Source organism: Podarcis liolepis (assembly GCF_965112155.1).
Source record: "Podarcis liolepis genome assembly, chromosome: 5".
NCBI classification, from domain to species: domain Eukaryota; kingdom Metazoa; phylum Chordata; class Lepidosauria; order Squamata; family Lacertidae; genus Podarcis; species Podarcis liolepis.
Genome location: NC_139556.1, coordinates 88437819 through 88453417, shown reverse-complemented (window position 1 = coordinate 88453417; position 15599 = coordinate 88437819). Strand labels below are relative to the sequence as shown.

Here is a 15599-nt window from a genome sequence, read left to right as displayed (position 1 = left end):
TTTCTCTTTGTGGAGAATGTCTATATTGGGGGGGGGGGTGCGCGCATTTAATACACAAGCCGCCTTCTGCAGTCTGAATCACTACCAAGAACTAGGCCACAAGCCTTTCTTGCAACTGAAAAAGAGCAAAGGGTTCCATTATTGTTCAAGGTCCCGAAAAAAATCACAAATCTAGCCTCGTCAGGGCAGAACAAGCAGCTTTGTATCGTGCCGGGTCCTGTCCGGTGCTGTTCCCATAGCAGCATTTAGTCAATAGGAGGAACTGTAGGATATTTCCAAAGAAACCTTGCCAACAGGGTCACTGGTTGCAAAGGGTTGTGGGAACTGGGCTCTGAGTGGGGAGCGCAGGGACTATGGGCTAATCAGTTAAGAGTCACTGATGTGGGGCAGGGGAGGCAGAACAGTGCTATAAAAGTCCGGATTTTATCCTGAAATAGATTGTAATATGTTTGTCCAGGCACCTAAAATAACCTGCATCAACATCGTAGCCGCATTAATGGCTCCTGCCGAAATGTTATGCTGTTATGGATTGGCAAGCCTGAAATGCAAAGGGAGGAATTCATATATGATTACACAATCAAAACAAAATACACCTCTCATCAGGCTTGGGAGCCTCAGGACCAGAGGCCCAATGCGGCCCTCTGAGCTTTCATATCTGGCCCTCAGGATTTTTTCAGGACCTTGATATCCCTCGTTGCGCCTGCCTGCCTGGAATGTGGTTTCTTAATTGTGATACAGTGGTACCTCGGGTTACATACGCTTCAGGTTACATACGCTTCAGGTTACAGACTCCGCTAACCCAGAAATATTACCTCGGGTTAAGAACTTTGCTTCAGGCTGAGAACAGAAATCTTGCAGCAGCGGCAGCAGGAGGCCCCATTAGCTAAAGTGGTGCTTCAGGTTAAGAACAGTTTCAGGTTAAGTATGGACCTCCGGAACGAATTAAGTACTTAACCCGAGGTACCACTGTATGGCTTTTTGCTTGGTGGAAGGGCAAAGTGTGTGCGTGTTTGTGTGGATCAATGTGTTCGAAAACCTCTGACTTCCTGCATTGCTGAAATGTGGCCTGTTTTATGACTCGGATGGTGAAAATACTGTTCAGTTGGCAAAGTGACGCCCTCAGTTCACGAACTCTCTCCTCTGGCTGTCTGTGAGCAAAAGAATGGTGCCATAGTTGAGATGGGTAGTTGAGATTATCGGCCAGTGGCTTGGTGTCAGGAGTTATACGGAGTCTTTTTGGGGTGTGTGGATGTTAGTAATGTTGGTATGGTTGTTGAAGAAGTTAACAAACGCCTGAAGTTGTGGTTTTGCAAATGGATGCAAAACCAACACGCGTCCCTTTCCTTCCTCCTATAAATTATGCTGTTGCCCCAAGGTTAGTTGCTACTCAAAACATGTTTTTGTAGGGACCTATTGCCAAGCAAGTACCAAGTGTGGAGATTAACATGGGTACAAAGTGCACACTTATTTATTACGGTCACATGTGTCTTTAAAATCCAGATCACTGCAAACCTGTGCTCCAACATCTTTATACCTTTCTTTCTCGACATTTCTCTTTCTTCCTCACTCTGCTCTGGAAGGATGGGCAGGGGCTAAGTGCTGCCATTTATTTCCCAGCAGGGATGTTGATGATGATGATGTCCTCTGCCCCTGGGACACTGTTTGCCAGTTCTCTGCATGCCAGATAAACAGGCCTTTCTCAGAGAGAAACCCAGTAGGCGAGCTGAAGAGGGAAATAGATTACATTCCCATGCATGCCTAAGAGTTGAACGGCCAGCCTTATTTTGGAAAATCCCCAAATCCATTTTTTTATAACCAATCAAAATATCTCAAAATAGCAAGCAAGCTTTTGAATTCACCAGAGATCTTTGCGAGGATAAATGATATCCAAAATCAGGGTGAAGGGTATATGTTTGTGAGGGGGGAAACATGCTTTATGTTGAAAGCCACAATTTTCTGCATTGGTCAAAACTTTGTTTTTGTTGTCATAGAATCATAGAATAGAATCATAGAATCATAGAGTTGGAAGAGACCACAAGGGCCATCGAGTCCAACCCTCTGCCAAGCAGGAAACACCATCAGAGCACTCCTGACATATGGTTGTCAAGCCTCTGCTTAAAGACCTCCAAAAAAGGAGACTTCACCACACTCCTTGGCAGCAAATTCCACTGTCAAACAGCTTTTACTGTCAGGAAGTTCTTCCTAATGTTTAGGTGGAATCTTCTTTCTTGTAGTTTGGATCCATTGCTCCGTGTCTGCTTCTCTGGAGCAGCAGAAAACAACTTTTCTCCCTCCTCTATGTGACATCCTTTTATATATTTGAACATGGCTATCATATCACCCCTTAACCTCCTCTTCTCCAGGCTAAACATGCCCAGCTCCCTTAGCCGTTCCTTGTATAGCCCTAGAGTAGGGTTTGAGAACCAGTGGCGTAGCGTGGGTTGTCAGCACCCGGGGCAAGGCAAGTAATTTGCGCCCCCTAACACGTGGATTTGCGCCCCTAACACGTGGATTTGCGCCCCCTAACACGTGGATTTGCACCCCCTAACCCTAACCCCCAGATGTTGCGCCCGGCCCCCCTGCACCCCCCACGCTACGCCACTGTTGAGAACACTTTTTCAGCTGAAGATGGGAACTGGAAAGCCAGGGGAAGGATAATGGAATCCAGTCTTCTGGGAGAGAGAGTTGGCTGTAACACTGCAATATTTTCTTGCAGCATCCTACTTCAGTCTTCCTGCTTCTTGGTTTTAAAGAACAATCCTTCCACAAATGGGAGACCCTTTGCACATGGGTGCTGTTTGCATAGTCAAAGTTAATAAAACCATGATTTTGTAAATTCTTTATCGCAAGTGCTATTTAATCTTGCCCGACAAGACTTAATGGCCCTAACCAGCCAATAAATTATCTTAAGGCGATGTCAAGGATGAGGGCACAGTGGGAGAGAAAGAAAATAAGAGTCATCTTGGTAGTGCCAGCGTTCCACCTTGTGCCTGGCACAGCCAGGCCTCACTTGTCAGATGAACTTGCTTTGTACATTAATTAGTAAGTTATTAACTCATTGCTGCCAACACCTGTTTTCAGTCGACTAGGCAGCAGGATGGCAGGGAACAATGCCTCCTCATCACTGTGTTTCAGGAAGTGCTGTTTTCATGACTCTCCTTTGCAAAATACTACAGCCAATAGGGGTGATTTAAGATGCCCAAATTTTAAGCTTAGCTAAACCAACTGAGCCTCTTGGGCTTGCTGATCAGAAGGTTGGCGGTTCAAATCCTCACAATGGGGTGAGCTCCTGTTGCTCTGTCCCAGCTCCTGCCAACCTAGCAGTTCGAAAGCATGTCAAAGTGCAAGTAGATAAATAGGTACCACTCCAGCGGGAAGGTAAACGGCGTTCCCTTGCGCTCTGGTTGCCGTTACGGCATTCCGTTGCGCCAGAAGCAGTTTAGTCATGCTGGCCACATGACCCGGAAAGCTGTCCGTGGACAAACGCCGGCTCCCTCAGCCTGAAAGTGAATTGATCGCCGCAACCCAAGAGTCGCCTTTGACTGGACTTAACCGTCCAGGAGTCCTTTACCTTTACCTAGTCTGTTAGGGAGAAATATGTAATATCACCCAAGCTCCTAACTGCCTTTTGAAAAAAATACCAACATGCCCAGGTGGTAATGCTTTGCTGTTGTTGTTGTTGTTGTTGTTGTTGTTGTTGTTGTTGTTGCTGTTGTTGTTACAAATAAGGTGCCATCTCATTTTGTTCAATTGGACTTACTTCCATATGCCTGTATAGCTTTCCAACCTGAAACTTGCCCAAGGCTGCTCAGTGAGTTTCATGGCCAAGTGCTAGGCATTTGAACCCAGGTCTACATCTCCAGTTCTTATGCATCACACCACCCTGCCTCCGCTTCGTTATCCTTGGGACATGGGAGCTAGGGCTCATTTTATGGGCTTTCCCTGTTTGAAGTCAATGACCATTGTTTCATCAAAGAGAGGCACAGCCTGTACCTACTGCGAAAATAAAGTCGTCACTTAATTTGTTTCTAAGTGTCCCCATCTGTGGGAGAGCTATGGGTGAATATGTTCCCCTAAACCATTTAGAATATTTGCTGCCCATCATCGTGGAAATTTGCCAACAATCTTGTTCCTTCAAAATAGGTACCAGCAGAATTACCGTATTTTTCTCTCTATAACACTCACATTTTTTCTCCTAAAAAGTAAGGGGAAATGTCTGTGCGTGTTATTGAGCGAATGTGTGGTCCCTGGAGCCGACTGGCCCTAGTGCAGGGGCAAATATCAGGCAAAAATCAGATTGCGTGCTGCAGAGAGGAGGCTGCTGCTTTCCTGCATTCTGCCTCAGGGTCTTATTGCCCACCCACTTCTGTTTTCGGTTGCTGTGGTTACAAAGCACAGATCCACATGGATTCTCAGGATTTTTGCATTGGCCTACCCCAAACTCACCGTCAAATCACATGTCTGTGGCCACAGCATGAAGCACCAAAATGATACATCCACTGTTTCATTCAGAATTTTTTTTTCTTGTTTTCCTCCTCTAAAAACTATGTGCGTGTTATGGTCAGGTGTGTGTTATAGAGCGAAAAATATGGTAGTTAAAGCATGCCTTGGAGAATCCCTGTTAAGGAAGCAGTGATGGGTGATAAATGTTTATGAGAGCTGATGATTGCAAGAAGTGTAAGCCTGACTGCCAGATTCAGGCCATAGGCTCTTCTCACAGTAGCCAACCAGAAGCCCATGGGAAGCCCACAAGCCAGACATGAGCACAATAGTCCTTTCCCTGCTTGTGATCCCTAGTAGGCAGGGAGGCAGAATATAGCCATTGTGACTAGTTGCCATTGATAGCCTTTTCCTCCTAAAAAGTAAGGGGAAATGTCTGTGCGTCTTATGGAGCGAATGTGTGGTCCCTGGAGCTGAATTGCTCAGGGGCAAAAAGCAGATCGTGCTCTTCTTTTTTTTTTTTAGAAAGAGGGAAGGGAATGTGGAAACAAAGCCGCTGAGCAGCTGATCGGCAAGCGATGGGGAGGGAGATAAGGGACGCTAGCGATAAAGGAGGCTGCCTGGGAGGGGGGAGGTAAAAGCACATGGATCCTCAGGATTTTTGCATTGGGTCACCCCAAATTCACCATCAGATCACATAGCATGTCCATGGCTACAGCCTGCACCAAAAAATCACGCATCCACTGTTGTGTGGGGCCGCAATGGCACAAAAACATGGTTACAAAGCACGGATCCACATGGATCCCCAGGATTTTTGCATTGGGCTACCCCAAACTCACCATCAAATCACATATCATGTCTGTGGCCACAGCATGAACCACAAAAATCATACATCCAGTGTTTCGTTCAGAATTTTTTTTTTCTTGTTTTCCTCCTCTAAAAACTAGGTGCGTCTTCTGGTCAGGTGCATCTTATGGAGCGAAAAATACGGTAATCCTCACTGGCTTGATGCAGTGAGTAGCTCCTCTTACAGCCTGCACTAGAGACTATAGTAATGGCACATTTTTATCCTGCCCTTCCTGTAAAGACTAGAATAAAAGCTGGAATGTGTGCAGAGTAGGGCGGCCAAGGTGACCCAGGGTCTGGAAACCAAGCCTGATGAGGAACAGTTGAAGGAGCTGGGTATGTTTAGCCTGGAAAAGAGGAGACTGAGAGGAGATATGGCAGACATCTTCAAACATCTCAAGGGATGTCACATGGAAGAAGGCGCAAGCTTGTTTTCTCCTGCCCTGGAGGGTAGGAATCGAGCCAATGGCTTCAAGTTACGAGAAAGGATATTCTGACTAAACATCAGGAATACCTTTCTGACCGTAAGAGTCATTCGACAGTGGAACAGTCTCCCTCGGGAGGTTGTGGGCTCTCCTTCCTTGGAGGTTTTTATCAGAGGCTGGATGGCCATCTGCCATGGATGCTTTAGCTGAGATTCCTGCAATGCAAAGGGGTTGGACTAAATGACTCTCACAGCACCTTCCAACTCTACAATCATATTGATTCTGTGAAAAGCCACCCAAATTGGTGGCCCTCTAAGATTGTAGGCCATTGGTGGCACATTGGCCATTTTTGTTAGTTTTTAGTTTCCTGGTCTTCTCAACGGTTTGGGGTAGCTCATGAAAGATATGTTTCCTCATCGTTGCCAGTTTGCAAGCGTTCTTGAAAATAGATGCCAAAACCCAAGAAGCCCCTTGGTGTATTTGCTCAGTAAGGGTTGCTGATGCGCAGAGAGAAGCTTTTCAGGTTTTTCCTCTAAAACCGCCTTGCCTCTCCCAGCCGCTGATGCTCACGGTTCACAGGAAGAGGAAGTCAAATAATGAGCAACTGACTCACCTCCCATTGACAGGGTCAGTGCTGTGCCAAAAGGAGAGAGATTTCTATATGGAGTACGTTCCTGTGTGGAAGAGCTGTTAGTCATGGAGATGACTGGAGGGAAGGTGAACTTTGGCTCAGTTCCAAGAGGTGCCAAAGATCTAGTACAAAGTGTAAAGAGTAGTCACACTGGTTGGGAGCAGCGGCTGTAGTGCTATTGAGTTCAACAGAAATGAAGGGGTTGGCTAACTGTAAGTTGAAGAGGGTCATGTCACTCTAGGAGCTATTACAACATTTTTTTACAAGAAAGATGGTACCCACAACTGCATAGGATAGTTGCTGTGGTGTCACTGTGCGAACAACACAGGCTTGGGCCTTTCTAGGGATTGGGGCAGGTATTCAGACCCTTTAAGTGAGGGATTCTACAATCAAGTGGAATATAAATTTTATGAAACCAGTAAAAATAAGTATCACCCAGGATTAACAACGCGGTTTATTTGCGGTGAAATTAAGTGTGCAATGAATGTGATTAGGACCTCCTAAACCCAAGGAGGCGGGCGCTGAGTTAGTGGAAATTGTTCGGTTTGGTTGTGTACCTTTTGATGTTTATTACTACTTTTGTTATATTTGTAGTTATGGAATTTGAGCATGGTTTTAACTTTGGAAAGGTGGCATACAAATAAATTGATTGACTGACTGACTGACTGACTGACTGACTGATTGATTGACTCTATGCCCCTTGGAAAGCACCATGTTAGCTGCTCCTGTCTTAAAACCATCCCCACCCAACCAATTCCCTCTACTCTCTCCCTTCTCCATCTTCCAGTTTACAATAATCCCTCTGATCCCCAACTGTTAGGCCATGCTCCTTTCAATTACTTCCTCCCACATAGCATTCTGTGCTGCAGGCTCCCTGCTCTGCCCCAAACACAAACACAAAACATGGCTTGTTAGATAGGCATCCCCTGTGGTGCTATCCCACATGGTTATAGTATGTGTGCAAATCCTGTAGCCATCTGGATAGGGATGACTGCAGAGGTCTTCCCCAGCCAACCTAACAATCTGGTGGGAAAGGGGATTAGAATATTCACACACATACCACAACCCTGCTCTTTGTGGTGCTACAGGTCTGTGTGCGCACAGGTGTACACGAAGCAGGCCACAAAGGGGTGATATTTGGTCCACTGTGATACAAAACACACCTTAGGTTAATTGGCGAAGGTGTATTATGCATCGTCTTTCTCTTTGCCAGTTTGTTTGTTTTTTAAATAAACAATTAATAGAAGAGCTTAGGGAGACAAATGGATGCTTGTCAGTTTTCAAGGATCATCCTGACAGCAACAGACAGCAACCTAATGTAGGTTGCTTCAGCTAGGCACATCTCAAATGGCTTTGCATCTTATTATCCTCCAACCCCCGGAAAATGCAGCGCCGTTACTTAAGTTCATGGTAAGGCTGAGTCTCACGTCTGAAGCATTATTGGCCTGAATCAGAACTGGTATTCCACGTGCTTCAGGAATGCATTGCATTGTGTCTCTTCCCTCTCCTGTTAAATGTATGCAAAAAACACCTGAGCGTGGGCATTCAGAGATTAGGGTTGGCGGTGCTGGTAAGGGCCTTTCACTGCTGCAAGGACCAGCCCTGTCCTGTCCTTACCTGTGATCAGGAATCCTGATTCAACCAGCGCCACTGATTCATGTGTAGAAGCCCTACCAGTTGTGTGCACATAGGGGCCCATTCTCACCTTTGGTTCCAGCTCATGGAAGTTGGGAGCAAAGCCCTAGATGTGTCCACTCTGCAACGTCGCATGCAGGCGAGAACGAAGCTAAAAAGGTTTTCTTATGCTTGCTTGTGCTGTGGCTTGGGTAACCACAAACGCAGGCAACATCCAATTTACGCGGGAGTTACGTTCTGCACCTCTGCGTGTGTAACCAAAATTGTGTACAGTATATTTGGAGCACCCTGGAGAGGGCGAGGAGACCCTCCCCAGACCCCAAAGAGGATGTCCTCTTAGGGATCTGGGGAGGGTCCTCTTGTGAGCCAGGGGCGAAGCGAGACTTTGCTAAGGCCTTCCCTTCAACAGCTGACAGGCGGGGTAGCGCAGCAGTAGCAGTAACAGCCACTTCCCTGCACCCCACTGTCTCATGCGAACTGGAAGGACAGTGTGGCTCCCTTGACCGGAAGCTTCCAGAACGAGCAGAGGGATAATGGGCCTTGCACAGGTGACGCACGGGGAAGCAGCTGTTGCAGCTTTGCTACCTTGCATATCAGCTCTCCTCTTCAGGCTCTGGGTCTCCTCGCAAGCCAGCAGGACTGCCCTGAGTTCCCCCCCTGCTTCTGGGTTCCCAGCACCGCATGTGTGTGTGGTCACACGCAAATGCAGCATGCATAAATGGACGTTTCCTGTACAAAAATTGATCATTATGTAGCCAATGGCGGACAACATATTGAGGCTGGGAACGGTGAATGTCAGCATGTGGTTCCATGCATAATCCCAAAGGCTTCCCGCTTAAGCTGTGATCAAATTGCTTCGCTCTTTTCCTGGGAAAGGAAAAACATAAGAGCTATGCATGTAATGAACTAATTACCCTGTTCTTTGCTTACAACCTGTTTCCTTTAATTAACCTTACGCCCCTGTTTAGTGGCTTGTCTGATGATCTGGAAGCATTCAGTTCCCACAAACGACCCAAATTCCCCTCTGGACAGTCATCATTGAAGAAAACTCATCAGTTTAAAACTGCTTTGGGCTGCATAATGTTGACATGCCTTTGAGATTGCATAATACTCACCAGGCAGGAACAATGCAGTGTAAATAAAAGTGGAAGAAAAGACACAGAGATAGTTAAAGGAATGAGGAACAGATTCTTCCTGCTTCCCATGTAGTTTTGTCACTCCTGAGACAGCAGTGCTTTTGATGAGTGAGGTCACCGCTCTGCTGCCCTTCAACATGTGGCAACGTTATTATTTTGACCCCACAGGCAGAACCTGAGGGGATGCATTGCAATATGGGGACACAGGGAAGCCACTGTGGTGTTGTGGTTAGAGTGCTGGACTAGGATCTGGGAGACCAGGGTTCAAATCCCCTTCAGCCATGAAGCTCAGTTCCCTTTTGCCTCGCCCTGCCCCACACATTTGGGTTGGGAAGCCAGAAGACAGCAGCACTGCCCTTCCTGTGCTGCCCCACTCCTGGCCCTGTGTCTGCAGCCGGAACAACTTTTGCTCGTCTCTACAGCCCTATAGGATGCATGAAGCCCGGCGCAACTTGAAAACTCAAAAGCAATTGAAGTTGCTTCAATAAAGGATACTGCTATCATTGGTTATTTGGCTCCAGGGCAAAAAGACTTCACCCTGGCGCTTCGAGAAATGTCAAGAGCTTTATTACTTTTGCAATTACGCTGCCTGCAAGAAGACCAGCACATATATGAAAGTCAGACGAATCTCTTGGGCTTTGTCCTCAAGCTTAATGGGTGAAGCAATTCAGTTCCTACGACTCAGGCACATGACTTGGTGTGAAAGACTGCTGATTGGTTGTACAAAAGGAGGATATTGCTTCCTGGGGCTCATCCAGTTCATTCAAGCATGTGTCATGCTGTTTCCATCTGCCTTGAGTTTTCCTGTACAACAATGCTTTATATATATATATTAAAAATCTTACGATATTTGCACTTCCCATTTCTGATGGGCTGTACCAGGTGTGTAATTCCAACCCTCCCATAAAATGATGCTTCCTACAAATGCCAGGCTGATTCATTCATATAATTAGCTGTGCATTTTTCTCTCTCTTATTGGAATATGCATAGAATGAGCTTGCAATAAGGCATTTTGAGTGAAATGAGTGTGCCCAAATGAGCCTTTGTGGAAGCCCAGGAAGGCTCACAATTAGACCTCGAGTAGGAGAGCTGCCAATATATTTCACATCTAGCAACCCTTTGGTTTCAGATCGTAGATGGGTAGGCGAGTCTAAAAAGCCCGGGGCACCTATTTTCATGGGCCTCTAACAGCTATAGTAGCTCATTTACCAGACGTAATGCATTTAGCATTAACTCTGGAAGTATATACCCAATTCTGAGCAAACTAAGCCTCCTGAAGCAAAAGATACACCAGGAGGCATAGTTTGGTCAGAATCGAGTACACACTTCCAGAGTATATTCCACTGAGCCTTGCAAAGCAAGACCACTTAGAAGCCAGACCCTTCTCCAGACATAAACCTAGCTTCCTGGTATTATTTCACACTTGGTGGTTTGAATCCTTCATCCAAGTACAATATACTCAAGCGCTCTTACATTTCCTGTCCTATTGGAGTTGTATCTTTTATAATACTTGGCGGTGGTGGTAGCGAAAGGATTGTGGTGTCTACTTTTGAATATTTTAAAGGGATGCATCCCTTGTCATACAGAAATGTGCCCTTCATAAATGATGAAGTGCTTTGTCCTTAAATATTTATACAAACCAAAGGCTTTTAAATTTTAGAGAGCTCCAGAGAGCTGCGTTGGGGAGGGGGCCAGAGAGGGTTGTGTGTTGTTGTTTTGCTAAGGTAATCAATATAATCTTATTTCAACCAGCATATTCTGGAGTGGGGGGTCCCATTTTCCTTATTCCAGTCTCTGCCTTGAATGGAGAGAAACAGGTTGCCTCAAGGAACACCCAAGGCCAGGAATTCATTTTCCGTTCTCGCAGCCTGTTTTACACATGTTTATCATTTATACACATGTTTATTATTTATTCATAAAATTTATACCTCGCTTGATTGTAACACGCCTCAAAGCTGCTTACAAATAGATTGTCGGCGCTTTCCTTTCTCGGCGGAAGGGGAGGCGTACGCCTTTGGGGGTGAAGTCAAACCGTTGGAGAGTTATTGTGCCTGCAGTGGCTGCAGAGACTGATATGGAAGAGACATGTTTTGTTGCAGTTGGGGTAGAGGAAGGTGTCCGGTTTTGCTGCTGTAGATGCACCATGGCGTTTCTTCTCTCTGTTCTCCTCTTAGCGGTCATTCCTCCTCTGGAAACTGTTAGGAGGTTGAATCCTGACAAGACAGTACTGTTCTTGGGGGACAGGGGGCAGGCTGGTGTGGAGGACTCCCTGGTCCTGAATGGGGTAACTATGCCCCTGAAAGACCAGGTGCGCAGCCTGGGAGTCATTTTGGACTCACAGCTGTCTATGGAGGCACAGGCCCATTCTGTGTCCAGGGCAGCTGTCTACCAGCTCCATTTGATACACAGGCTGAGACCCTACTTGCCCATGGACTGTCTCGCCAGAGTGGTGGATGCTCTAGTTATCTCCCGCTTGGACTATGCAATGCGCTCTACACCTTTGAAGGTGACCCGGAAACTGCAACTAATCCAGAATGCGGCAGCTAGACTGGTGACTGGGGGCGGCCGCCGAGACCACATAACTCCCAGTACGTTTCCAAGCACAATTCAAAGTGTTGGTGTTGACCTTTAAAGCCCTAAACGGCCTCTGCCCAGTATACCTGAAGGAGCGTCTCCACCCCCATCGTTCTGCCCGGACACTGAGGTCCAGCACCGAGGGCCTTCTGGCTGTTTCCCCACTGTGAGAAGCAAAGCTACAGGGAACCAGGCAGAGGGCCTTCTCAGTAGTGGTGCCCGCCCTGTGGAATGCCCTCCCATCAGATGTCAAAGAGATAAACAACTACTTGACATTTAGAAGACATCTGAAGGCAGCCCTGTTCAGGGAAGTTTTTAATGTGTGACATTTTGATGTATTTTTAATCTTTGTTGGAAGCCGCCCAGAGTGGCCGGGGAAACCCAGCCAGATGGGCAGGGTACAAATAATAAATTATTATTATTATTATTGATACATGACGTGACTGACCATCTCTAGTCAGATAAAACAATAAGATCAAGGGGGGGAAATCACAACCATACTTTCGAGCTCCCCCAGAAATAGGGCAAGCCGATGGCTCTTTGACGTTGCCGCAGATTTCAGGTAATAAGAGTAATGGAAATTCTTCGTTTTCTTCTCTCAAACAGCCCCCCCTGGGTGAGTGTGAGCCTTTAAGATGTCTCTCAGCAATGAAAGGAAATTGAACACCTCAGCCTTGAGGAAAATAGCCAACGACATGACCAACATCATCGAAAGCCTGGACACGAGGGAGCTCCACTTCGAAGGGGAGGAGGTGGATGCGGACGTGCTGAATGACCCCAAAGCACCTGGTGAGTCAGTGGCGCAAAGATGTATAATAAGGGCCTTCTTCTGCTGCAGAATCGGACTGCTTTGGGAAAAAAAAGGTCAATTTGCTAGTCCTCATGAGAGTAGTGCAGGGGGAATCAAATTGTGGGTGGTGCTTGGGAAAATCTCAGCAGGGAAACAGGCTGAATGAGAGATTTCGCAGTCACAAGGGAAGTCTTCAAGGAGCCGCGTCGCTTTTGAATGTAGGAATCTGCCTTATCCCAAGACAGACCATTCGTCTATCTAGCTCAGTACAGTGGACTCTCGGGTTGCGAACGTGATCCATGTGGGATGCACGCAACCCGCAGCAGCGCGTCTGCGCACACACGGCTTGCGATTTGGCGCTTCTGCGCATGTGCAAAGTGCGATTTAGCACTTCTGCCCATGCGCGACTGCCGAAACCCGGAAGTAACCCGTTCCAGTACGTCCGGGTTTCAGTGGTCTGTAATCCGAAAAAACGCAACCTGAAGCGTCTGTAACCCAAGGCATGACTGTATTGTCAACATGGACCAGCAGTGGCTGTCCAGGGTTTCAGACACAAATCTTGCCCAGTCCTACCTGGAGATGCCAGGGACTGGACCCGGGACCTTTACGAAGCAAATTCTCCACCACTGTGCCAAAGCCTCTTCCCCAAAGCTTCTTGCTCATCCACCTTGGCTAGTATTTCCTTATTTCCTGTGCTCCAGCAGCCTTATCTCCAGTTGTCATAGCATTCTTCCTTCTGTTACCTGCTATAAAACAATCCACTTTTTTAATGAAAGGCTGCTTTGCTCTAAAGGCTCTCTCAAAACCTGCTTCTTCTACGAAAGGTCGAAGGCAAACCAGTTTTGGTTTGGCTCATCATGGGAAGGAGCAAAGAGCTATGCAAGATTCTCTGCTGGAATCTTCTAACATTCAGCTTCAAATTCTAGCGTTATGAGAAAGGAAGAGAAACTTTTCCCTAGCCGCTTTCTGTGCATAATTTTATTTACTTCTATAAAATGCTGGCTGGGATCCAGAGAGGCCTATAGATGCATGTGATGTTGTCAGTGTTTGACTTAGGGGCCCAAGTTCAGAGCTCCACTCAGCAGAATGAGCTAAAGAGCCCCCTTTTCTGGGAAAAAGGGTGGGATATACAGTAAATAAATATAATAACAATATTATGGCCTGAATCGCCATGTATGTCGATTCCAATTTCTGCTGTTGCACATGAAAAATAGAACACGTAGCTCTGTGCTTTTATAAGAAGCTAGCACACATACAGCAAAATAATAATTTGAGCAGGGAGCTTTTCATTCTTCTTTGTACACAATGGAAGCTTGTTCCTCTCTGCCAAGCTGCCTGTCTCCTCTGTATTGCTACTTAAATTATAATATTCCCCTCCTTTCATCACTTTCCAATCTTTCAGTTGCCTAAATGAATTAACTGCAAACAAATAGCTCGGAGGTTGATGAAATGTCGTTTATTTTTCTGGCTTCCTGGTTTCTGCTGGTTTCCAAGAGACTTGCGTAGAATTTATGGCGGGAGCAAATCGGCAAACCCAGCCCAGTAAATAAAAGGAACCGCTGCACCAAGCAGGCTGCGCCCCCACTTGTTTGACAAGTAGAGTTTAGTTTAAAATTCATCTGCATCGCTGAGCAGCAGTAAATACTGTGAAGCATATTTTCTTTAACAGGAACCATAGTCTTTATCATACTTTTCATAGAACTGTAGAGTTGGAAGGGACCACAAGGGTCATCCAGTTGAACCCTCTGCAATGCAGAAATCTATTGTCCAACATGGGGCTCCAACCCACAACCCTGAGATTAAGAGTCTCGTGCTCTTCTGACTGAGCTTATCCCAGCAGTATCTCAGTTGCTGCTAAATCTTCTCCCATGAGTTAGAATGCAATGGGACTTGGATGTGTGAATTGAGGGATAACTTCGGAATGAGCACCGCCAGTCTGCTTCAGGTTTTCTGTGCCTCTTCAGATTAAAATCTGTATTTATTGCAAGGAAATGTGGGACACTCAGCATATGATAGGACCTATTCCTTGGCACATAGAACTCCTTGGGTTTTTTTCCAAATAGATTTTGTGGATTTTAGCTGTTTTTTCTGCAGTTTAATTATGTAGGTCGTCACCTGAGGCTCTTGTTCTGAGTCTCCGGGGTAAACACTAAACTTTAAGACCAGATTTCTGAAGCTGCCCCAGTCACAAGGATTATTATGGAATGTGAGTTGTGGTATGTGTAATGATCCACCCCCCTTTTAAACACACACACACAGAGAGAGAGAGAGAGAGAGAGAGAGAGAGAGAGAGAGAGAGAGAGAGACCAAATTCAGGTGTTGAGTAAATGCTTTAAAACCCCAGATTCAATCCCTGGCATATCCAGTTAAGGACTAGAGATGGGTGTAGTTTTTTTGGGGGTGGGGGCAGGATAGAGAAACACACCTGATTAGTTTTCATGACAACTTTTTTTTAAAAAAAATAATCACAAGCTGATGTAGAAATATGGTAATGTTGTTCTTAAATTTATTACCTGTCGCTCTCTCTGAGATCCCAGGGTGAATAACAATTTAATTTAAGAGTGAAAAGGTGAGAAACTGAGATTTAACAGAAAATGACAGAATCATGCGTTGCTACTTAGTTGGGGGGGGGGGGGAATCTGTTATGTGCTGCAATGTCTCTTATTTAGCAGCTTTCAATATTAAACTTTTGCCTGCTGTGTTCCAAGTTGTGCTTTAAAGGACTGATACCAAAACTGCCATTTCATCATTTGCAGTGGGCATTCCGTTCTCTGCCATTTATAACACTAAAGGATTTAAAGAGGCTCATGCACAGCCCTACCTAACTGGGTGTCCAATCCGAGTGCGAGTTTTGGAAGTGGAACGCTGTACCTCAACAACAAAGGTCAGATCTTATTTGCCAGTGCAGTGCTTTAAAAAAAAAAAAAATCAGTTCACATTCCATGATGCACCCATGTTTCTGTTGCTAAGTGCTTTGCTTTTTGAGATGGAGAGTGGGATGGAAAGTTGCATGAAAATAAAATGGTAAACTAAGGACTGAATTCAACTAAGTCATTGCAGTAGCGGAAGCCAACTCAACAGAACATCTCCTCCCCTTGCATACCCCTGCACCCTCCCCAAAT

At 46.0% G+C, this 15599-nt stretch overlaps 1 protein-coding gene across 2 annotated transcripts in view; it reads left to right on the top strand.

Moving 5' to 3' along the window:
* PLD1 (phospholipase D1) overlaps positions 1-15599 on the top strand; it is a 130186-nt gene that overhangs the window by 47656 nt on the left and 66931 nt on the right. For both annotated transcript variants that reach the window (XM_083503968.1, XM_083503967.1), the window contains exons 2-3: positions 12294-12476; positions 15234-15361. In XM_083503968.1, coding sequence (XP_083360094.1) covers positions 12323-12476; positions 15234-15361 — 282 coding nt within the window. In that variant the 5' untranslated portion in view covers positions 12294-12322. The remainder of the gene's footprint in view (positions 1-12293; positions 12477-15233; positions 15362-15599) is intronic.